At 41.3% G+C, this 25,713-nt stretch overlaps 1 protein-coding gene across 1 annotated transcript in view; it reads right to left on the bottom strand.

Annotated features, from left to right (window-relative positions):
• rnf13 (ring finger protein 13) overlaps window positions 1-25,713 on the bottom strand; it is a 33,392-nt gene that overhangs the window by 4,438 nt on the left and 3,241 nt on the right. The window contains exons 4-8 of the mRNA XM_086161620.1: window positions 17,618-17,740; window positions 6,359-6,446; window positions 4,793-4,883; window positions 4,099-4,204; window positions 3,766-3,859 (exon numbers count right to left, since the gene is read on the bottom strand). Of these exons, the coding sequence (XP_086017746.1) occupies window positions 3,766-3,859; window positions 4,099-4,204; window positions 4,793-4,883; window positions 6,359-6,446; window positions 17,618-17,740 (502 nt within the window). The remainder of the gene's footprint in view (window positions 1-3,765; window positions 3,860-4,098; window positions 4,205-4,792; window positions 4,884-6,358; window positions 6,447-17,617; window positions 17,741-25,713) is intronic.

The raw sequence follows: 25,713 nt of genomic DNA, 5'->3' as shown, positions 1-25,713 counted from the left end.
GTCACTTCTGGAGCCAACCAGACAAAAGCTACTGGCAAAGAGGCCATTGGACTGAAAGCCTCCCTGTACTGACATCAACAAGCCCCACACACTGATGTCTGAGGCGCCGCAGCTGCTCTGCTGTCTCTGCCTCTGGGCGTATATGCGAGCGCGTGTTTTCCACGCCTCTGGTTTGAAAATGGAAATGGGAGGGATAAAGTGACTCATCAGATGCGGGGAGGGATCAGATTAGAGGTCAGAGGTCAACGGGAGGGGCCACATGCGGAGCGAAGACCCCCCCCCTCCGCCGCCGCCACCACCGCCGGTTTGCTCGGTGTGTGTGTGTGTTAACCGATTTCTGGCACCGGCGTCTGCTAGATACCGGTCGGCGGAGAAGCTTGCCACCCAGAGGCACGGAAGTCACTACCAGGCAACGGATCCACAGCCTAAGCAGGGATGATGCAATGTTCAGTAAGAACACTAGAGCGTAAGTGGACGTCATAGCGGCAGCTGCTGTTACATAATGAAGCATATTGACGCTGATCTTACTTCGGACGTTGCTGCTCTCGCTGACATTGTTCTCAATAACGTTCACAATGAGAAACATTGTGCACTTTCCATTGGGAAGCACACCAGTCGCAAGATACTAACGAAACCCGCCCAAACATATTGCTGTTTACTATTTTACGGTGCACAGTGTTATTACTGTACTCAGTGGGGGAATAGGAACGCTTTGAATCAGGTGAATGTTATGTAAGATCATAGATGCCCCATCCTGGGACTTTTAGAGTCATACTTTCAGACAGTGTACACCTTTAAGTATTTTAAAAGGAATAATAATATGGAGAAAATTGCAGAATATGAAATTAGACTGGACTTCTTGAATCCTTGCCAGTCCGATCCTGCATTCATGTGGACTCCTGCAGAAAGGTAACACCTCTCTGAAGGGTGAAACAAAGAGTGTGATGGAATGGCAAGCTATTGAAACAAAAAAGTATTTTTGTTGATGCAGAAAAGCATATATATATATAAATTAAATCACATTATTTTATGGAAGTAATTCTTCTAGTTTCTATAGTCGTTTTTTCTGGTGCCTCTGACTTATGGTCAGAACAGCAGGCAATTACAGTGGCTTCATCGCTTTTCCCATCCCCATTTTAGACACGTGAGATAAATATGTAACACAGTGAATAAATATGTGACAGATAGAGCTTTGGATGCTCTTGAATGTGTGAAAGCTAATGGATTGCAGCTTTAAAACATTACCGACGCAGCAGTGGCGTTACCGTTCACTTTGGCTGCATTTATTCAAAGCCCCCCCGAAGTCCAAGCTCAGCATTATCTGTTGTAACTGAGGCAAAGGGTGTTATTAGGCATACTTCCCACTCTGTGCTGCGGACACATGCGTGCGCGTGCATACACACACACACACACATACATACACACAAGTGCAATGAACCCTAAGTTTGGGCACCTAGCCCAAAGCGCGACAGTCAGGATGGGAACTGGAACAGCGACGGGTCTCCAGCATCAAACTGACCCCACAAGCCAAACATTCCAAATGAGTCACAACTCCAGGCTTATGACAAAAAAAAAAAAAAGTATCCTGTAAACAATGAATGCCGGTGATCAGATAAACTGATGAAACAGCAGCTTCGCAATTCGCTGTTGTCATTGTTTCTGTATAGGGTGCAGACAAGTACAGTGAGTCCTATGCTTGTAATATATGCAAAAAAAACAAACAAACAACAAAACCGTGCTAACCTGAAAGATAACATTGCTTGAAACGTGCAAAATCTGTGTGCTTTCATACGTCCGGTGGTGCACGCTTTTAAAGATTGCAATCCGATGTTCAGTCATTATAGCTAACCTCCTATATACAAGCAAATGCCATTTTTTGGTTTTTAATACTACATTTTCCAACTTATCATTCATTTTGCCAAAATCACATAACCAGGGTGTCCCCTACTGTAGGAGATATCCCAACCGCAAATTCCTTAAATCAGTATTTGTTGTCCACCACCATTTAATTTGAACATGATCATGTCCAGTGTAAACAATCTATTACGGTCAAAGCCAATTAAGTCAAAAGTATTTCCAAATGGATGACCTCACGTTAGCCGTACCCACTTACTTTACAACTAGTTGACGCTAGTAACTAATAGTCTAACCTCAAACAGATCATGAACCCACTGCAGGACTGAGGCGCACCCTCCCTTCACAAGCTAAAGATCCCCCAAAACATGAAAAACAATTTGTTCTTAAGTGAAAAACACTGATAGTTTTGTATCATATTATTCACATGAAGACTAAATAATAGAATAGAATAGAATATGCCTTTATCTGCCCCACAGTGGGAAAATTTCAATGAATAAACATTGGGTCTAAGAATAATTCCCATAAGACAACAGAGTGACTGATAGACCACCCTGTTATTCTCAAACCTGCTCATTGTTTTGCCAGGTTAGCACTACGGCAACAAAAATGGCTTAAAAAGTGATTTGGTAGAGATTTGGTGTCTTCTTCCGGCGATTCAGCTCACAGGAGTGCAAACCCCAGCCCTGGGATGGGGGGGGGGGGGGGGTCACTTCCCGGACATCAGAAATTCACAGAATGGCCAAGGTCGACTGTAGCAGTCGCCTGAGTCAGCGGGCGCATCGCTCACAGATGCAGCTGCTACAAAGCACTACTGAAAGAGCATGATATGATAAAACTATATCTGCATCACACATGCTGTTTCTCACTTCTAGGTTACACGTGCATTTGTTACTGCCAGGTGGGGAGGAGCATCGTAGCCCATAACACCCTCAATTAGCAGATTTGTAGAGGTGTTCTTTATTATACACCGCCCGCACTCCATAAAGCTTCGCTGCACAGCTGACTGTAGTTGAGGCGGGGGTTCCAGTTGCCAAAATACAGCTGTTGAGGAAACGTAGCCGACGAAAAAAAAAAAAAAAAGCAACAACCTCTGAATACACTGGCGGAACTTGAGAGGGGCACAAAGAGGATTTGAATTGCAAAACGATGCTGCAGTAAATCAGACTCTGAAACACAGACAGAGGCGGGCAGCCAGGGACAGAACGGTAAAAAGGCAGAGGACGTTTCTAGTCAAACGCTCGAGTCAAAACATGGGAGTAGAGATCGCTCTTTAAACATTGTTGATTGGCGTCTCCCTTTTACTGTAATTGCAAACCACACAAACAGTACCTCAGAGGGAGGATATGTAGTGAAAACGAATAATGGTGATTCATCGTAACAAGATGAATAATAATACCAAAATTGTCGGGGTGTGACAGAAAACGTCAGCGGTCTTGAGTTGCAGCTCTGGACAGACACACCGATACGGAATCTATTCGGTTTGTCCTTCAGTCTAAGTGAGATTTCGCTCGAGTAATTTCGTCCCAAGGTATTACTGAAGCGTCACATTCTTAAAATCAGGGAAAAAGATAGCGTCGACCGTAGAAGGACTTTACGCCCAAAGGCCTATTAATAACATTTTAATAACGACGTTTGGATCCAGTCTCACCACGGAGGAACTCTGATCTCTTTGATTTTGAGGATAAATCGAACCACATCTGATTAAAATCCAGAGCCATAGAGGTCCGATGTATCAAAATGCATCCATGATCTCTCTTAACTGGACCGCATCTTAGAAGAAACATGCAGAGCGTGAGATTTTTTTTTTAACCTAGTGTGTACTTCAAGTGTAACTCCTTGGACAAACTTAAAAAAAGTTTTCTTGTGTATGCAGATAGACGTTTTTTTTTTAAACCAATTTAAGTTTACCTTTTTTATACTTGTGGATAGGAAGTTTCTTGAGCTGGTCTTTGCGCAGGCGACTCCTCCAAGCCCTGTTTCTATCCATGACAAACTTTGTGATCTAGGCAAGTCAACGAAAGAGGCCGATCAAAATATGAACGGAGGGAACACGGATATGTCATCTGGCAATGAGACCCCACTCAAAAATAGCTAAACTGGACTTGAGGCGGCTACAGATCCATAGTCTACTTTACTTCTCCACTCATTGAACTGCATTTCAGTTTACTAAAATAATTTCAGATACAAATAGAGTACATATAATAATTAAAAATCCCTGAAACTGCAAAGAAATGCGCTTACCATGAAAACAACAATGAGGATGAGGCAGATTCCCACGATGATAAGGAAGGGGATCAAGTAGTATTCTAGCGGCAGGCTGAAGTCTGGCATGAGGACCACATGCCCGCTAGAAATAGAAGCATTGCAAGGTGTCAGCAGATTTCAAAGAGATAACTGTACAACCTTATGGTCCTACTAATTTTCTGCGGTTTGCGTGAGATCGATGAAAGCTTGTTTGTTTGCATATCTGTGTTCTAGGAGCTGTGGCAAGCCTAAGTCCCAGCAGCTCTTAATACTTGGATGTCACCTCTGGCACAAGACAGTTTCTTCACAGACCGATCGGGACCAAACAAAATACTTGCGGTATTTTGAGGGGTTGTATTATCTTTTAATTCAAACGACTAAAAGGGTGCGTGACCAGTTTGTCGGTTCGGAATGAGACGTTTGCATCCTGATACAAGGAGAAATTGTACCTCGAGGTTAAGTTACCGTCGCTGTAGCTGGACAACCCAGTTTCACTCAAACCATATTGAGTAATTTATTGCTTCAATTGACTTTAATTACCACCAGCAGTCACGCGACAGACAATAACCAACAGGATAGGAGGATGCTCTCGAATGAAATCGGTCATCCCTTCAAGTTACAATGAAATAATTGGAACCCTGCAACTCTGTATAGTGATGTGGAGAAAAATTAGATTTGGGCTCCAACTTACCCCTTTTCAAATGTGTAGTCCTCCTTCAGAGAGTTGGCAGTCTCCTCACCCACAAACACAGACAGAATATCTATCTGCTTCATAATATCCACTAGGAAGGGAAAAAGTATCATATCACACGTCAGAATATAATTAAAGAAATCTTCTGCTGACTAAACTGAAAGCTTGAGATGTTAAAACTATGTTTCTCACAGTCTTGAGATAGTTCCTCCTCTGTATTTTTGATAGACTATTACTGCAAAGACAACATCCACTCCTGGCATTTGAATTGTGCATCTGTGGAGATGCTTAAGCTTCGGATGAAGTGCTCAAATGTACTCGTAGTGGTTTGGTTTTATGACTGTCGGCTATCTATACAGTTACCTCAAGATGCATTTGTTGGTTGGGTTAGTTGCATTGAGTGGTTTGCTTTACAACCATTTTCAAGCTCATGGTGTATCCTGCCTCGGTGATCATCCAGTTCAAGGGTAACTCATAACAAAATATCTATCTGTTTATTGATGACGCAACAGCTCTTCACCTAAATGTAGAGTTCTCCAAACGGTGTCTGTTACCATTGACATCTCGGTATGTTTCTCCTCTTTGACATCACTGCTTCCCTCTTTCACCTCCCACCGCCCACCCCTCGGTGACCCCCACCGGTAGTCTTCTGACGCATTTGTTGGTTGGCATTCACCGAGTTGCGCACAAACGGTGTTCCTTTCTGGTACGACATCACAGCCTCTCCTTTCATAGTGCATGTGGCCTCAGCCTGGTCGCAATGACCTCACTTGGAGCATGTGCTCCCTATTAAGACGTTACTGCTGCCCTGAGGTGATAGCACAGGATCCCATCTTACCCTGTTGACATCATTGCAATATGGCATTTGGAGTATCGATATGAATTCGAATTTGATATGAACTCAAAAATTTTCATTTTTGCAATCACTGCAATGAAGCACTTTCTAGAAAAGCAAATATTTCACATGTGACACGTATATACGGATCTGGGAATTAAGAGGACACGGTTGAGAGGAACAGGAAATGTAGAGGAAACAGTCAAAGGATAGTCTGAGAACTTGCACAGTGTTGAAAGGGATTGATTGTACTTTGTTTTCTAAATACAGCTCAACCGAAAAGGCGAAATGGCAATAATTCCACAGTCTAACCTTAAAAGGTATTCATGTATTACATTTATGCTTTCAAATAACGATACAAACGTCAGACGATAAGGAAGGAGTTCTTCATTTTTATGCTATTTTTGTGGCCATACAACTGATCAAACTATTGATCATTAACCTGGCTATGCTCGTTCCGTGTAACCACTAGATAATTCAATAGTCTGTGGCACCCTGCTAGAGAAGGAAATAAAGGAAAATGTGGAGTCAGTGAATATGCTGCTCCACAAGGGTATGAAATTATTTCATAAGATTGTCATGTGACACACAGCTCGAAATTTTCCAAGGCTTGGGCATACAGGGTATACCAAAGCAGATCCAATGAAAACAAAGACACTTTAGAAACAGGCGACTGGGTGAGCTGGTACTTGCGTGTGTGTTGCTGCACAGGTGAGGTGCTGGGAACTTACAATCATTGGATCCCATGCTGATTAAGTCGTCAGAGTCCACATTGTGAACAATGGCAGCCTTGTACCCGGCCTTCTGGGCATTGAGAACCTGCAAGGAGACATCATTTACGTTAGATTGACTAACGTATTTCTTACAGCGGTATTTGCAACTTATATTGAACTATTACTAAAAGCTGCACTGAGTGCAGGTTTGTGTGTGGTAAAAGTTGCCACAGGTAATGTGAGAAAAGTTTACCTTTCAGCTATACAAATCACATTAAACATGTTAGTGTATTTAAGAAGTCAGTATGATTGTAATTGAAGTCTTGCAGTTCACTGAGCTGAGCAAAACAAGTCACCCATGTACATAAATTCGTAAATAAAAGTCGTTGACGAACAAGACCCAACACCACTTGTCTCCACTTTAACGGGATTCTAATGAGCGAAATCAAACAGAAACGCAAATACAACAAAATCTTATACGAGGTTCACTCAGCATACTGCAAAAATGTTTTTACAACCGGTTTCATAGCATCTGCAAGAGAAATGTGTTTTTCTAGATAGACTGAAAGATGTACATCATTCAAAGCCCAGAAGAAGGCCTCTCCCAAAGTAAACACTGCTGTCAGAAGCTGTAACTGATGAGCAAAACAGGGTGTACCTGTATAAAAAAAAGCAACAGTTGTGGAAGCTTTTGTTTATTTGAGTAAAAATATACCATGAGACTTAAGACTACTATCACATTGATTTTATGTACAGCTGTCATTGTTAAAAGTGCAATTTGACAGGAACAAACTATTCACAATGTACATTTTAATTGATTCAAGCAAGAAAAAGTTTCAAATCATCACATTTATTATTGCAGAATTTAAACGAACTTGAGTGTGGCTGTATGACTGGATTAAAATACTTGCTGTGCACAACAGTACAATATTCATTTTGATGAATACTGGGGGGATATGAACGGTGCAGTATTTACCGCAGCCAACAAGAGAAGATTAATTGATAATGGCATCTTTAATTTTTGATGTTTTGGGCTCTGGGGTTCGCACTACCAACTCGGGAGTACGTTTTCCCAGTGGGCCTTTTGCAGTCATTTTTTTTTGAGTTATTCAGCACTAAACAAAACTACCAAAATCCAACATTCAAATGAATTCACTGTGCAGCAAATGTAGATCAGCGACATTTCAGGACCAACTGCAGTTAGCTACAGCAATTTATCACCAGAGCAGGCTGTACCCTCAGAAGATTGTTGAGCTTTAAAGAAGCACAGGGATCTTCCCCGGCGCAGACAGCCATGTGGGTTGTATCATGTGAAGGAAACTGATGCAATCTTCCATCTGTGGGGCCATTTTTATGGCTGTGACACGGTATAGGAGCTGCGGTATCCTGTTCGGCTATTGTTGTTGCTGATTGCTCACGGCAGATGTTTTGAAGGGAAAAGGATGTGACAAATAATTCGAACACGAATGTGTTTTTATCCAGATGAATATGAACTTGTGATGATGAATTCTTCCTCTAAAAAAAAAAAAAAAGACACCGAGATGTGTTTTAAGTGTTGCGGCGAACCACGTGAATGCGGACGAATCTGAATTTATAAACAACGCCGATCAAACATGCCGGATTCTTCTATTGCATCGCCTTTTTCTCGTTACTAATATTGTCAGAAACGGAACTTAACATATAGATCCAGAATCCGTGCTGAAAATACTTGAGTAAAATCCAAGCTCTGCCTTACCACTCATGTCGCGATCAGTGATCCAACTGATACAGATTAATTTGGTTTTGGATTCCATGCGTTTCCAACATTAGAAAGAGCATGCGCTCCTTTTACAAATGGTCAATAAACATCCGACTCAAAGCCAAGATCGAACAGATATCCAATGGCATGCATTTGAAAGAAGATCAGATATTTTGGCGGGGGGAAAAAAAAAAAGGTTTTGGTTTTCGGTCAACTGTGTTAAAATGGTTTGTTCCGATATCTCATGGCAAGAGGAGGATAACTCTACTTCAAGTGGCTGCGTGAGTGCACCTTGTCAGTCAGCAGCCCAGACAGGACTCTTTATAGGAGCATTGTGCTCTCCTCTGATGCAAGACAATCCATTTAGACCTGCGGACAGTGTGCATTGAGTTCTGCTTGGACGCTGACACAGAACAGTGCTTCTCTTTTGTCCGTTCCTTGTCATTGTAATTATATGCACAGACATACGTGAAGCAGCGTGTACGGCAGCTGAGGCATTGTGATTCAATGTGTTTGCCTCTGAGGGGTTTATTGTGAGGAGCTATCAATGGCTGCTGTATGTGTCCGGGGTTTAGGCCGTCTGTGTGAGTGACACAAACAAAATTTCTAATCTGGATACGTGTCTTCGCGAGTCTTGTGTGTGTGTGTGTGTGTGTGTGTGTGTGTGTGTGTGTATGTTCATGCAGGAAAGAGATCTTGCTGGAGAACAAATCTTGTTTCCTGCCTCTGACTGGGACTGAAAAGCTACACTGAATAGCCCTTCGGTAGTATGACAGTGTTTAGTCTACTTAAGAAGTTATTTATTTAAAAAGCAAAGATATGGAACATCTTGACAGTAACATAAATAAATAAATCCGCATTCTATCTTCAGTTGTAATTTCGAATGTAAAGCCAGACTAGTGCTAGAGGTAAAATGCATCACACGTCAAAGTCAACAAACAGAGAAAAGGAAAACAAGTTTTACCAGCAGCCAGCTTGTGGGTAAAAATCACTGCACCATTCAATTTGTTCAGTAAACCGTTGCACAGTGAGAAATTTGCAAACCAATGAATCTGTCCGGACACACACTCCTGCTGAGAGGGATTGGAGACGGTGTGATAAAATACATTTGCACCAGATTACCTGTAAACATGTTGCTTTTAAAATTAGCAACTGGGAAATAAGTAACCGATGCCATGTTATCCTCTCACAGTTAACGATGGTTTTAATGGGATCTTAGAAAAATTAGCTATTTTTGCTTGTGGGCGTCTATATGAGCGGTCTTTCTGCACAAAGGAATTCAGCCTCAGCCCTACCTTGTGTTTGTATGGGCGCAAACATGGACATTCAATGCATTCTTGAGGCGGGGACGGGTGGAGGGGGAAAGGGGAGGGGGCAACAATCTTCCAATTTTTAATAGGAGAGCAGCCCTTAAAAACAATTCCTCGAAAAAAAAAGGTCACAATATCAATATTATAACCCTAATTAAAAAGAAGAATTTTCAGTAAACATAACCTTTGAGAGCCCTTGTGTTCTTTAAGTTTAGTGCAAAATTTACTTACAATTTACTTTTATCCCCCCCCTCGGAATGCAGAGTCGTGCGGTCACACCGTCCTGGATCGAATGACCTTCTGTACAACACATTGTGTAACATGTAAAGAACCTTCTTTCATCCATACATCTGTTATCGGCGTGAGATTTTGGTGTGATATGTTAAATGATCGATACATCGTTCTACATGATGACCTTCTTGTGTATTTGCTTGCTTCACAGACCACAAATGTCCACAAAAACATTAATGATATGTTCTGCTGAATGGCAGCACAGACTCTAATCTAATCTCTAATGTTCCAGCTATTCATTGTTATTTATTCTTATGTCACAAAACATAGTGCTGTTGAAGGAATTCTGTGACTTGGCACATGTTTGTGTTTCCATATAAAAGGATTATACATTCTGTTTCGATAGCCCCATTCCTTACAAAGTTCACACAATTTAAAAGGACAATTTTCTTTCAATTATTTAATTTTATTTACATGCTGAGGTCTTGTTTTACAAGCTTTTAAGTCTGTTTGGTCTATTGCTTATTTTTCATCATTTTAACAGTGACAGTACAATAATATGGTAGAAACTGCCGGTCGAAACTTACAATTTAACGTGAGCAAATGTTTCCATATGACCTTGCGGGACTCAATTACTGCATTTTGTATTCTACCGGGATTTAAATGTATGCTCTTGTTGGTAAAAAGGTTGCAGCTGCATCTTGGGGAAAATACAAAAGTGTGTTTGTGTCCAACAGCTTCCTGTGAATATGCTGGAATGCATGTCAGTGGTGTTTCTTTAATAACAGGGAATAAACACCTATTCCCTGTCCACTGTAAAATAATAATTAAAAAAAAAATTGAGAAGTTATACAATTGATAAGTTAATGCGTGCAATGTATTTGTAAGTGTGTGTGTAAGGAGTAGTGTGTGAAAGATCAGACTCCTATTGGTCACAGCTGACTGGGGGTTCGCAAATATTGCCACCTGGATTCCGTGATGCTGGATTTAAACATTTGGATCAGAGAAAGACGAAGACGATTTTCATTTTTAATTTAAATTTTATGTCACAAAAAAACACCAGTGTTCTGTTTTTCCAATATTAATTCAAAATAAAACAACGATTCAAAATATCTTGGATTTGTAACACTACTGTGGATAGACTTCACTCTTGCTGCACCATGCCCGTCAATAATAACCGCATCAGCTCAGTGTGTGTGTGTGTGTGTGTGTGTGTGTGTGTGTGTGTGTGTGCGTGCGAGTGTTGCACGCAGAATGCGGAGCTGCTGCCAGCACTGCAGCTACATCAGGTTGCCTCATTTACCCGCATCCCCTATCATCTTTGTCTTCTAACTTCTACCTCACGCCCATTTTTCGCCTCTGTTTTGCACACCTCAGTCCTGTCCTACAGCCTGTGAGTTCTTCTATTGTTGGCAACCCTTGTTGCTAAAAAAAATGCACTTTTAAACTTATATACTTCATACTACCACAATAAAAAAAAAGGGTTCTCGAACTTTGTACACATTAAAAAAAAAGAGAAACATTCCCTGGCTCATTTAGATGGATGAGATACTGGTTCAAATGGGCTCCTGTTGATTAGATCGTTCCCATTTCCCATTTTTTTTCCTTTGTAAACAGTCACCCCTTGAGCTTTCTTTTCTCCATCTGACATCAGCTCACCTCCTCTCCTTACCTCCCTCTTATCTCTTCAAGTTTTTAAGCCTACCCCTATTTGCCCTCCTTCTTAACCGCTCTTCTACCCCCTCGTCTCACCTTCTTCTCGAACATTTGACTTCCTCCTCTCTGCCCTCATTACCCTCATTATATCAGCCCGACTGCCAACTACTCCAGGCTTCTGGCCCGTCCCCTTCTGATTGTTCCATCCTGGGGCAAGTATTCCCTCCCTCCCTCTCTTTCTCAATCCTCCTCTATTCTCTCTCAACCCCCACCCCCACCCCCCGTCTCTCCTTGGCGTTTCAGAGGAATGTTGTGCAGGTTTTAGTTTCAAGGTCCAGACAGCTGATTAGATAAAGTTCAATAAAATGGCAGGGAGGAGCGACGGCTGCAATTTGAGCAAAGCTCGCTTGCCTGTGTGAGGAGTGACAATCATATTGCGGTAAAGATATTATCTAAAGAGCAATAACATTTGAATGAGAGTCCGTATATAGATAATCTTTCAAACTTATTCTTCCTTGTCCTTGATATGCTCAAAAGTTTTTGTATTGTAATTTTTTTTTTTTTTTTTTAGAACAGAGAAGATGTTGTGATTGATAGATTAGGGAAAACAAGAATATGCCTGCGGCTGTGAGGCATATGGGTGTGCTAGTCATGAGATGTAAATGTTTGTAGAAATGCATATGTACGTGATCACACAAGAGTTGGGTGTATTCTTGTGTGGGATTGTATTTGCATATACAGAGAATATACAGAATATATACATATATATATATACACACCTCACTCCCTCACATGTACATACCTCACATACATATATGTATGTATATATGTTTATATGTATGTTTGTATATATATGTGTGTGTGTGTGTGTGTGTGTGTGTGTGTGTGTGTGTGTGTGTGTGTGTGTGTGTGTGTGTGTGTAGAGCCTACAGGTGGTGGCAGACTGCAGATTTCTGCTAGAACAACAGACAATACATTAGCTCAGAAAACCAGCACGGCCTTAAGATATGGCAACTGCCCTTCAATGTCTCTCAGTCTCTCTCTGTCTCAGCACCCTCTCACCCACACACCCACACACCCACACACACACACACAAGCTAGTCATACATCCAGTCTGCCATAGTCATACCCAGTCATAAGACTGAGAGAGGATGTGTAAGAAAAGAGATCATCAGTTGAATAGAAACTTAGCCATGTGCCTGCACATGCATGTGCGCATGAGTGTGTGTGTGTGTGTGTGTGTGTGTGTGTGTATGTGTACATGTCAGGAGCCGTGAAGTCACTACAGCACAAACAAGCCTCATGTTGAATGTATGTGTGTATACATGGCCAGGCGAGTAAACACTGAGCAACTTTGGCTGGCAAATTCTAAGTAACCATGGTGTTGATAAAAGTACATTAGAGCGGAAGTAGCTTTAGGCCGCTCCCAAATATAATGCAGAGGACTTTGACCGTTGTCCAATGACTCTTGTGCTTAAATCTTACCTTTCTTCTTGTTTTATTTATAATTTTTATCCTAATTTTCAAGAAAGTATCCTTACATAACACGGTTGACCAAAGCTGTGCACTAATACAGTTCTGTAAATTAAACTGTACTTGAATATAGTGATCGCCTCTGGTAAATCATTGGAGAATAACACAAGAGTCTTATCAGCACAGGCTTCCAAGTTAAAAATCATGAATTGTTTTTTTTTTCCCGAGTCACTACCAGGTACTTTTATGATACTTTAGCCACCGGGAAACTGAAAATGGAACGGGGTGGAACAAGGTACACTGTATTTAATCCAGTTCACTCACCGACTCAATCTTAAAATCTCTCATTCACATCCATTTTAGCTTTTGTTTAAGTCTTGTTTGTTAAGACGATAAGGTCACAGATAAGACGGCAGTAAAGGCAGTGTGAATGAGTGAAAGTCCAGAAAGTAGGTATAGAAGGGGGGAGGAGACGACTTGGTTCTGCAGAGCTTGGTACATGTTACATAACAAGCGTTATGTCTCAATGTATGCAGAAAAGATGTGTGTCTGTGTGTGTATGTGTGTGGGGAGGGGGGTAAATGGGCAATTTGCAAGGAATCTTATAAAGAGTGAAGGGAGAGGGAGGCAAGGAATATTGAGTTTCCTGTCCACCCTCCTTCCTTGCAGAAAGGTCACCGAGTAATACCCTCCACCGCCCCCAGCCCTCCAGCCCTCCAGCCCTCCAGCCCCTCAGCACCACCTCAAAGAATCCCAGTGTACAGGAAGTGCAAACCATCTCTCTCTGGAGACATATTTTCTAAAAAGAAATAGGAATGGTGGAATGCTCTCTCTCTTTCTCCCTCGCTCCTTTTCCCTTTCCCTCTCTCTCTCTCTCTCTCCCTCTCTGGCGCTCTCTCGCACGAGTCAGCAACTCTGCCCATTAACACCCGCTCACTTGATCCACTTCACCCCTCCCCTTCTCAGACTATGTCGTTCAACGGTTCGGCTTCCTACGAATGCACAAACACACACACACACATTCTACACTTTTCTGTCATACAAAAAAAATCACCAGGGGGTGCGGGGGGGGGGGGGGTGACTAACACTTGACAGAGGGTTAAGTGGGTGAGTGTCCATTTTATTGCCCATTATGGCCATAGATCCATTAAAGTCCTTGCTCATTGGATTGCTATATGCTATAGGGTGAAGAGGGGAAGCGATGGAGCAACACCCCTGTGCGCACAGTCTCACATGCACATACACACACACACACGTCTCAGTCAAGATGGAATCTATTTTTCCTTTGTTATTCCTGCAGCTTGGAGAGGGAGCTAAGTCTCACTAAGACAGAGGGAGCTACGATTACCGGCTTTGCCAATCGCATTAAATCGACATTATTTTCAAACTCACTGAATAGCCCGTCGCTCTCGAGGGGCTGTAGGTTTGAATCCCTGAATCCAACAGTGTCAACCATAGTCAAGGTGATCTGTCTGCATATTTTCTGTGTGTACACACACACACACATGCACGTGAATGTCCTCAGAGGGCTAGAGTTTCAGAGATTCGCTTGTGTATCACAGAGAAGCCTTATAAGGTCAGTGGCTGTTCCTGTTACCATACAGAAAAGAGTGAGTGAAGTGAGTGAGTGAAGACATGACCAAAAAAAATAGATGAATAAATAGATAGGGAACTGCTTGGAAAATAAACTGGTGGAACCGCGAGGGTGAATGGACGCAAAATCAACTGACGGGGAACAGAGTGAAAGCATGCAACTGAAAATCAAGATAGAGAAAAAGTGAAAAAGGGTGATGGATGGACACTAAGGCACCACATGCTTTGCTCTCTTTCACCCCATAACTCAAACCTCTCACTTTTCATCCCTGACCTCCCCTTTCATGAACTCTCTTTTTTTCTTCTTCATATTCCTCACTCTGCTATGTACCAATTGAATAAGCTTAAGACGAGTTTGCACATTTTTTCTCTTTTAAATGAAACCGAACTTTTCTTCCAGTACCGAGCATACTAGAATTGAAAAAAAAAAAAATGTATTTTTCTTGAACCGTTAAGGAATCTGCCAAGACAGCCTGATATTCACTGACGCCCGTGTATTTATAAGGAGCGACGTCTAAAATGGAAATACACCAGGCTAAATTTGACTATTGTGGTATCAGCGGATGCACGCAGGCTCAAACAAACTATTTTCCCGCATCATCTTGTATTAAGAGAACAAGAGGAGTATTTTCCATGCGTCGCAGGTATGCAAAATACATTTCCTTAACTGTCATCATTTGTGAGTGTTTCATTTGTGAGGAGCCTCAAGATGAAATCATCTGAATGTCATTCAAGTTAGCTGTGTCCACTGCTGAAAGTCAGACAACGCCTTCGGCAAATATCTCTCAAGGTACGTTCTCCATCGTCCACACGATGTGGACGACTGTACCCGGAGGTCAGGTGTTATTTTTGGCTTCCTGCACGCCAGACGATCCGTCGTCGCAGTAAAATCGGAACTTGTCTAATGCACACACTGTCAACAGGTTTTCTCGCGAAGATCGTCCAAATTATTCAACCGATGAGAGAATAATTTCGATATTTGTCTTGTCACGGAGGGAAAAGACGTTAGTCATCAAGTATCACGACAATGAAGGATTAGCATGCCAACTTTTTTGTGACGATTCATTTATAAAGGAATTTATTGAGTAAAATTTTGGAACCATTTAGTCTGCTATACACATTTTCTCCTGTACTCGTGCTAAATATGATATCACCTTTCCTAAATAGTCATGATCAATTTTTCAACACTCCGTTATGAATTTTTAACTCCGATTAATGACCGTTCCTTGTGACTTCTTCTTACTTCCTCTTTCAGTGACCTCCTCTTCAGCTGCGACATAAAGCATAGCTGCGCTCCCATGACAAACTCGCCGTAATGCATGTCGTTACATGAAAATCACGAAGACGGGTTCCCAGCTCACCTTCATTCAGCCGCTTCGCTGTGATGGCCACAAACACAACCTTTCAGAAATACAGCAGCAGCTAAAGGGGACTAAAAACAAAGTAGGTGCAATATGACGGGATAAATGGTCAAACAAGAAATGGTGGTTTACTCCAATTTCTTAATTCCGTGTCCCAAACAACTGAGCGCTAATGTGCCGAAAACTGATCTGCAAAAAGATCCACAAATAATCATAAAAAAAACATGAGCTCGGCTTTGAAATAAATAATTCTTCGTCAAAAGACATGGATTTCGGTCTCAAAGGGCTCTCATTGTAGGGCTTAGTTTTCTGACTTTGTTATTCAAGCCCTGCTCCCATTATTTTTTTTTCCCCCAGCATCAAGCAGTCTGGATAATTTTTAAGAATCTAAAGAGATACACTGGCGCTCCTTGCAACACTTTGCTGGCATGCAAGTGAAGGAGCTTCAGCAAGAAAAAAAAAAAAAAACCCTCACATCATCTCAAGCCTTAGGGAGAATCACCCATCCATCCATCGGGCCTCTGGTATTCCCGTCTTTCTGCTTGGATTCCCAAAGTGTAAATACGGGGCTTTCCCTGACCCAACCATGGCCAGGAGCCGTGCACCGGTTGCATCGGCCTCCTCGGTGATGTGCTCAGCTAACCGGAAAGCCCACCAACAGAAGCTTATTTTGCCTGACTTTGTCACACAATTAGCATAAACCCATGCTGTGCTTTCAAAGGATCAGGTGTAAAACCTGTCTCACTGACTGACTGCGTTGGTGCTTGGCTTGAACGGCGGTAGATGGAAACCACAGTGAGGTAGAAGCCTCAGCCTTACTCCACCGGGAGCTGTTCCTGTGGAACTGGCCATGGGCAGAGGGAAAGCAATTATAGCTGTTGTGTCTCCCTGCAAGATCTCATCTGACTTATGCCCCTTTCATCCTGCTAGAAAGGCAGCAGGGAGTGATCTTCCCCCTGTGAAATGTTTTTTTTTTTTTCCCCCCACAAAGAAATCAAATGGTTGTGTGTGCCCTTGCACTGCGTTGTAAATCTTGATGTAGCTCTCCCTGTGTGCATTTATATTGAGTTCTTTAGTTAATTACAGTATGTGGCAACAGGGCGTAGCAGTGTAGGAAAAAAAAAAAAAAAAAAAAAAACACCACCAGCCTCAGTAACAGTGTGGCACGACGGTTAAACACCACTCAAGGTATCTGGGGTCAGTCCACAAGAGCCTTACCCACAATCACAGTATTCCTCTGAGACATGACGGGCGAGGAAATTTCCAAGCGGCATTGTGGTTTTTGTGATGGTTTTACCCGTTTCTATCACTGCTGGCGCGTCTTTCCCTCACCCAGGCCGCATTCCATTTCGCAACGCTGTCCCCAATCAATAACCGCAATTTTTTTTTCCAGGAACTCGGCTGGAGTTCTGATTCGTGCATTCTCCAACACACCGGCTAAACTCACTGGTGCCCCGCTCTCTTGCTGTTGGCTGAATCAAATTTCCGATTCCGGTCACAGAGCCCAGGTCGTACTTGTACTCTTTAGAAGTCTTTAGTAATGGACAAATTTCGGACCACGGGAAAGAAGCTCTTCAGGTTCTTCCATGCATGTAAAAGATGAGGCGCGATATCAATAACGCTAGGGAGGCTATAGATAAAGGGTTCCATGAATAAATTTCACTTGTGCATTTTTGTTTGATTTAAGGAGTTTAAAAGCAACAAAAAATGCCTTTACAGTTCCTTCGCAACCTGCTAGTTCCAGATATATTCTTCAGCCATGACGGGTTAAATGTAGTGGTCAAATTTCGCTGACATGTTGCATTTATAACTGACTAAATAAATAGGCTTTTTTCCTTTCCTTCTTCACCTTCTATATATGGACTCTGAAAGAGATACACCCAAAAAAAAAATGTAAAAAACAGAAACGCAGTACCTTGATATCAAAGTTACAGTCAAAGCGCTTGATGAGGACGATGAAGGCGCCCGTCAAGTTGACCCTGGGCGGGGGTTCAATAGGCTGGCATGCATTTTCTGGTCGTGCACCAACCAGGAAACCCTGTCAGGAAGACATTTATTAAAGTATACAATAAAATATAACACTCATTTAATACATTAAAGATATTATGACCAGCAACTTGAAGAACCGACTAAAAAGCAATTAAACTACTTGAATAAAAAGAGCATTGAATGATCATTTCTGCGTGTCTTATATCTTATGTGTGTCTTACAAATGTCATAAGAGTGACATTTATCATCAATCTGCCCTTTTAATCTCCTTTGAGTACAGATTGACTTGAGTAGTTTTTGTGTGGTCTCATAGATCGGCAGTGTCAAAGGACAATTTCATGATCCAAACAGTCACAATAAACTTGCCTCACATTAATGAAGTTTCATTTTTCAATTTTTAACAAGTCACAGGAGCAGCATTTTACCCAAAGAACACACAAAGATCAGATATGAGGGAATATTGATTTTTTTATTAGTTCACCTTGGTCTACCTTTGGTTACTTTTTATGGACAATGAAAGTGTGAGACAGTGATTTTATGAATGCTATATTATAAATAAAATGCTTCATCACAACTTTTCAAACTAAGGTTTTAACTGATTCGCTGGTCAGTCAGTACTTTCCCTTCATTACTAAGTAAATCACAATTTAGATTTCCCGATCGAGCCCCTGCTCAGTGAGAATAATTGAGAGTCTTGCTTGTCATCACTGCCCCGACACTCACACTCTCTTCCTGTTCTCGTCCCATTTGTAACAACTTTTGAAGAGACTGATCAGAGGGATGGTGATAGAGAGCAAGAGAGAGAGAGAGTGTATGTGTTAGACAGAGAGGCTGACAGTATGATGAAGGGAAACAGAACCAGAGGAGAAAAAAAAAGAAAACATGGAATGAAGAGATTGTGAGGGCCAAGGCAAAAAAAAAAAAAACAAAAAAAAAAAAGAGAAACACTGATGGAGTAAGACAAAAATAGAAAAGTGGGAGGAAGCAGGCGGAAAAGGTGCAAATCAGCAGCGCAGAGAAATGATGACATGGGGAAAGGAAAGCGGATGTCAAGGAGGGACAGCCGATTATATGCATTTCTGATATGATACTGTCAAGTGGACTTAAAACCTGTGTGAGTGTTTGAGTGCAAGTGAATAGACAGGAAGTTTGGACTTTTCTAAAACTTGCAGCATTTACACCCCTCAAACAGATAAGTCTTAGAGAACACAGCCTGCATATCACAGAAAGTCAGCACTTCCTCCTCCTCTCTTGTTCACACGTACAGATGTCAGCAGTCAATTGGGACTTTTGTGAGTGCGTGACGATAACCGCCACACTGACTGGACTCAAAAAATAAGCAAATAAACAAAGAAAAAAAACGCAAACTAAAAAAACTGCAGCAATGCATTGCATTCACTGACTGAGCAGGAAAACGCAAGATCCTCGGAAAAAAAAAAAAAAGAGAAAACTATTTGCTGACCCGATACACTTTTGTCGAGGGGGTTCGCGTTTGTTCATTAGAAGGACTCTGAGAGGCCAAGATTCTCAGATCGGTTGAGTCAACACGTGAACCGTACAATGACAAAGAGGATATGAGGAATTACCCCCACCCTGCCCTGACCAGCATCACCTCTAGATGGTTTTTTTCCAGTATTGAATCTTTGCTCAATGACATCACTAAGCCGCCGCCTCGCCCGCCTGCTCAACTTTGAAAGCATTGGCAAGAGCGCCCACTGCTGGACAAACACAAACTTAGAAAAAAAAAACAACACACTCTGAAATAAAGGCAGATAAGAAACAGGAAATACCTGGGGGATGGGGGTGGGGGAGAAGGGAGCCGTACATTAAAATTGTGGTTTTAGTGACTACAACGCAACCGTTGGGGGTGTCGCATTGAAGATCGATCATGTTCGGATCAACTAATTTGATTATAAATGATATGAATGGACCACCAAGGAGCTCCACTGAACGCCACAGGAGGTCTTTCCTACCTGAGGCTATCAGGTTTAATTCCTCTTCCCTCAGCCAGAGGGAATCTTCAAACCTTTGTACTTAAGACCTTAAAACACTGATAGCCTTAACCTTGACAATTTACATTTTATTGTATTTCTTATTCTCCCTCCTTCCTACTATTATCTATTATTGTTATGTTTTTGCTTGAAATTCTGGCGCGACAATTTCCTTCGGGATAAATAAAGTTGTCCTCATCTCATCTCATCTCATCATAAATGTGCCTCATGGTGAGAAATTAAAACATAAGAGATAGCGAATGCAGTTTTTAAAAGTCTTTTTGTTCTCTCCATGTCGTTTGGGCCATTTCCCCAGTTTATTAATGATCCTTTATGTTTCCATTTCCATCAGTGTACAGACCTCCCTCCCCCAAATAACCAGATGCCCCACAAACCCTCAATGACCACATTATCCTACAGGAAAGGGTGGCTGAAAATATGCAAATTTTAAATGCGGTCTTGTATAACTGCATTTTTCTATATCCTGTCAAAGGCCCATTCACTGTGAATCTGATTTCCTGTTATAGTTATGAGCTGATTATGGATTCAAGACAAGAATGACCGTGTTCAGAATACAATATGAGGAAGCAGGAGAATTGTTTTTGTGTGAGTGCTGCAACTTTAACAAACGGTATCGTTCACTAGTGCATAAGTCATTTTAGATACAATAGACATCTTAAATCTGAAGGAACAAGAAATGCGAGCAAATCCGTCATCGAGAATGTGACGCTGAAACCGACCTGTGCATTTAAGCTTCGCCCACAAAGTGCAACAAGTTGGGGAAAGGGTGCAATGTAGGGCAGGTAGGCAGATGTTCTTTTTATTTAAGACACAAGATAAAATTGATTGAAGCAACTTAATTTGTGATGGAAACCCCAAAAGTGCAGAGTGTTTGATTAATTGCATGGCAAGTTCACAAAGAAAAAAATTCCAGAGAGTCCACAGAGTTTCTTAATATGTTGAAGTTGAGCTTGGAGGGGTTTCCTACCTGCAGAGGTAGCGTGTGTGTTTGAGTGTGTGTGCGTGTGTGTGTGTGTGTGTGTGTGTGTGTGGGGGGGGGGGGGGGGGGGTAATTCTCAAGTGACTGCACACTAGGCGCGCATAATCCTGTGAGAGAAAATTCTCACTGTAGTGCTTGTCTGCCCCATTTTGGCTTTGGGTTCTCACAGAGAAGAACATGGGAATTAAGAACTTGCTCTAGCCTGACTGGAGCTTCTTGAAAGCAGATTAAAAATTAGAGAGAAAAAAAAAAAATCACAGAGCCTGCCTTCAGAAAAAAAAGCAGCTATACCTTGGTCTTTTTAATCAAGACATCACATCTATATAATTACAATATTTGTCATCGCTGAGGTATTGTAGGAGAGACTGACATTCCTGGTGGGGCACTGAACCTGACTAGGAATGCCAGTGAAAGGGGGCGGCGGCACCAGCGGTCTGAATGCAAAAAAACAAAAAATTTGGGTTGCGTCAAGGTCACATTCTTCAAAAAGGATGTGTACTAAAGACAAGCCACAATCACCACGAATCATGAAAAACAAACATAATGTTAATTACCTTTAACATAAGATAAGTGTTCTGAACACTGCCGAGGACAGGAAACTGGATTTTTTTTTTTTTGTCTTTTGCAAGAACAAAGCACGAGGCAAATGACTCACTATGTTGCTACAGAAAACCTCTTAAACTCTATGCAAGTTCCTTTAAATCCCTCCATCCCGACAAATGTTTTACATCTTGACTCCATCTTAAACCCAAACAAAAAACAAACCAAAAAAAAAAATTAACCAATTACATTATTGGCTCAAAGTGGATTTCAGAGGTCTATGTGTTTTTTTTTTTCCCAAATTGAAAATCTAAAATACTAAGTCACAGCTGGAGGAATGATGCAGTCTATTGCATCACTGTTCTCAAATATTCATTCATACCTTCATTCATTATCAATACCACTTCCTGGCTGTCATTGGGCGGTTCACCCCAGACCGATCACATCGCCACAGATGTAGAAACATAAAACCATTCACTCTCTCACCATTTATGGACAATTCAGGGTCTCCGATGAACCCTGCATGTTTTTGGACTCTCAGAGGAAACCCACTCAGGGCATGGGGGGAGAACATGCAACCTCTACACAGAAAGGCACTCCTGTCGTAATCAAACCAGGAACTGTCCTGCGGAAGCACAAACCACGGAGTTATTGTGGTTACATGTGTAAACACAATACATGTGTATTGTGTTTTGCTGATGCCGAGTTCCATGCGATGTTGGTGCCGTTGATGTCGAATTTGGAACATCATGATGGTTGATGGGGGAGCTTTATCTATGCAACTCAATGGAAAAGTGCAAGGGGATGATTGTGAAACGAAAGACTTAATTTATAAAAAGAAAGCCAAAAAAATTATGAAAAAAAAAAAATCAAGCATGTTACATTTTCCAATCATTACATAACTTCCTCCAAGATCAATAAAGTATTTTTGATGATGGATTCCGATTTTTATGTTGTCTGCCGGTGTGACTGAGCTTAAATTTCAAACAAAGTAAAGCTGCGGACGATGATAGCTTGGTCTTGTGAAAATTTCAACAGGACTAAATACATTTTATTTCAGGATGATAGCAGCTGTTCAAAGCGCAGTCTCTCTCAGTTTTCCAGCTGCCACATTCAAACCATAAAACTTTCCAAAGGGACCTCAAGCATTTAAAAAAAAATCATAGAAAAAGTAGTAAATATAAAAAGCCTGAAACCCATGTAATGGCAAATAAAAAACATTTCCTTCGAATATGAAAACTCACAGCATGTCTTTGTGAATTGCAGCCACAAGCTTCTGTTGCACATTTTTCGTCTCTTTTTTTTTTCTTCCAGCTCATTCTTTCTTCACCACGTCTAACTTTACCAAAGTAGTTTCATGCAACAGCCAGTAAAACATACAGACAAGACACACACACACAACGGGTGATGTTGTCACAATCAACTGCTCCAGTATTGTTTAATTGTGATAGCTCTCACCTTGATGACACTGGTGGAATTAAAGAAAATAACAAAAGTCATACAGTCAAAAGAGTAAGATATAAACATAGTTTACCATGACACCCACTTGATAATTGCCCAGAGTTGATATGAAGTTGTATCACTCATCACATCTTTGCACAATCCCTAAAAACACATGTGTTTTTTTTGTTTTTTTTTTTAATTTCCTGTAATTGTTCACTTGCTCCAGTAAACTGTGATTTTAGCATGTTTTTTTTTTCTGGCGGGAACTCATCATATTATTTGCACTCTGCTGCAGGGCGCTCAGCAGGTCCTGCTGACCCGTCCGCTAATCCGTCCTATTTGTGTATGTTTTTGTATGTCTGGCATCACGTGTAGTTTCACAAAGCTCAATTCTAGGTTGCCATTTAAAGATCTTGCAATAGGGGGCAACAGTTGAAAAGTAGTTTCCAAGTCAAACCCCTTACAGGATAACTGTTGGCTGTGGTGATTTGTTGTCACACCTTGACCAGATATAAGCTAATCCAGCCAAGCGCAACTACCACATTTGGTGTACAATGGCTGGAAGTGGTCCTGATTTGAGAACCCGAAGCAGCTCCACACAACAGGGAAGGTTGTGTTTGCCGCCTCCCTGCCTGCGTGGAGTTGTTCAAACACAAACAGGCTTGTGTTGCCTTGTGATGCCAAAATTTCTCTCCGGGGTGTTTTACAGCCGCAGCTATGGAATTCTGAAAACCCTGAATAGAATTTCCCTCATAGTTCTGAGAGACTGACACCATTTATTCAAGTATACATTTTACTGGGCTTATTGTGTCTGGGCCTTGCAAGTAAAGCTTTATTTATACATCCTGAATGGTTACACAGAAAAACAAATAAAAACCGAGACCAAACTAAGTTACACCAAAGACAGGAAGGCAAGTTGTAAAAGGGTTGGGTGTAATCAATGCCACTTAAAACCACTGCAACTCTCAGACCATCTGGGTGAGTGAGGAAAATGTGCCAAGGGATTTAGGGATAAAACAGCACAAAGGCATAGTCAGCTTCTTATTTTGTAGATTACATGAGTGCAGGCCAGGATTTGAGAATGAAAGTGGGACAAAAAAAAAAAAAAAAAAAATCGCAGTATAATAACACACTGCAACTTTACTTATGATTGAATGGTTTGTATTTACAGTTACCTTACATTTCCTGGGATTCCATGACCACACAGAGAGACAAGACAAACCTGTACCTCTATTTTGAATGTGTTGAATCATTCATTTATTTTTCACTCGACCCATGCTTCAGTGCCATTCTGAATAAAACAAGGATAGAAAAAGATAGCAAATAGGCTGTACTGGGATGAGGCACATTTGTCTTGGTGAGACATAACCAGACTGCAGTCATGGGCAGATGTAGATAGAAAAAAAAAGATCTGAATTTAAGACAGAGGTAATAACAGACCCACTAAGCCTTTCCTCAGCTTTCATATCACGCAATCTTAACCCCCCCCCCCACACACACACACACACAAAGTTTGGGCTAGAGTGACATAAAATATATCAAAGAATATCAATATCAATATTAATTAAATCGGTTTTAGTGTAATACACTCTATCTGTTGGTTTTCACTGCTCATTAGTCGCCACAGAAAAAAAACACGTGCTGTAATCATTTAAAAATAACATACCCTGATGACCCAGATTCGATTACTAAAAGTGAGGGAGTCGGTCGGGAATAAATTTGGTTGTGAGGCGCGGGCAGCATCGACTTTACTGTATGCCACGTCAGTGAGGCTGGGATGGCAGCCCACTGTGAGTAAGCATCTTTTTATTACAAGACGCACTGCTGCAACTTTTCATTATCCTAGTATTTTATCCGTCTTACTATCTTTTCATTATTGCGGGAAAATCCAAATGATTTTAGACTTTTTATTTATTAAATTGCACTTTCAAGCACAGCACAGGCCTTTTTAGCCTTCCCTTTTAAAAAGGATGTTCTCATTTTTGTTCTCTTGATATGAGAATATTACTGACATTCATTATATTTGCCTGAGAAAAATTTACCTTCATTCCAAAATTTGTATACGTTATCCAGATAGTGCTGAAATGACAAATAACTAATGTCATTGAAATGAATAAATAAATATTGAAACAACAATGTTGCAAAAAAGTTAATTTATAAGTTAACATAGTGTATGAACTACCTCCTACACCCGATGTTTGAATAATTTACAACTACCCTCTTTGTGGCACTGTGGTATAAAACTGTCAAAAAAAAAAGCAACATGAGGATTCAACTATTATTTGTACTGCACACTGTGCTGAGTATAAAAATCATCCACTTTGCATGAAACCAGATCAAGGGGCCAGAGTATGTGCTGTTGCGCCAACAGTAGTCGTCTTTCCACTGATACTGCTCACTGGATATCAATCGCAAGCACCTCATGTATGACCAAGGCCTACATGACCTAGCCCTTAAACTGCATTGTGCAAGACAAATGCTACAAGGCGCTAAATGCAAACCTTGATTTGTGAAATATCCATGAACTCACAATGATCAAAATATCCATGAACTCAAAATGAGCGTTTACTTAGTGGAGTAATGCGGTTAGATGCCACTTTTAAAAATCCCATTTACAGTCCTTTGTCCAGACAAAATATACAAACAAGAACCGAAGCATTTTGCCAACAACTAACCTCACCTCAGCCAAAAGCTCTGGTGCAACAACAAATGGGCTCTTTGCTGTGAGAAATGCCACAATGACCTGCTCAGATAGCAGACATGAATCATCCCTTCTGTTTGTTGAGCTCATGGATCAACCAGTGAGACGGAAAGATGGGAAAAATAATAATTCAGCAAAACTGCGTGTCAGCCATCAAGCAGCAATGTCGTGGAGGCGCTTAAAAAAAACACTTGAAGATAATTTACTGTGATAAGATTAGGATGACATGATTAGATTTGGAAGGTTTTGTGCTATTTGCCAATTGCTGACGACCGTTGAATCGTATTAGACAGTCATTTACTTTTGCCCTCTCATGCTTGAAGTAGAAGCAGATACCGCAAAAATGT

Source organism: Fistularia commersonii, chromosome 16 (genome assembly GCF_037954325.1).
Source record: "Fistularia commersonii isolate RoL2024-O1a breed Wild chromosome 16, RoL_Fcom_v1.0, whole genome shotgun sequence".
Lineage (NCBI taxonomy): Eukaryota > Metazoa > Chordata > Actinopteri > Syngnathiformes > Fistulariidae > Fistularia > Fistularia commersonii.
This window is presented reverse-complemented; position numbering and strand designations above follow the sequence as displayed.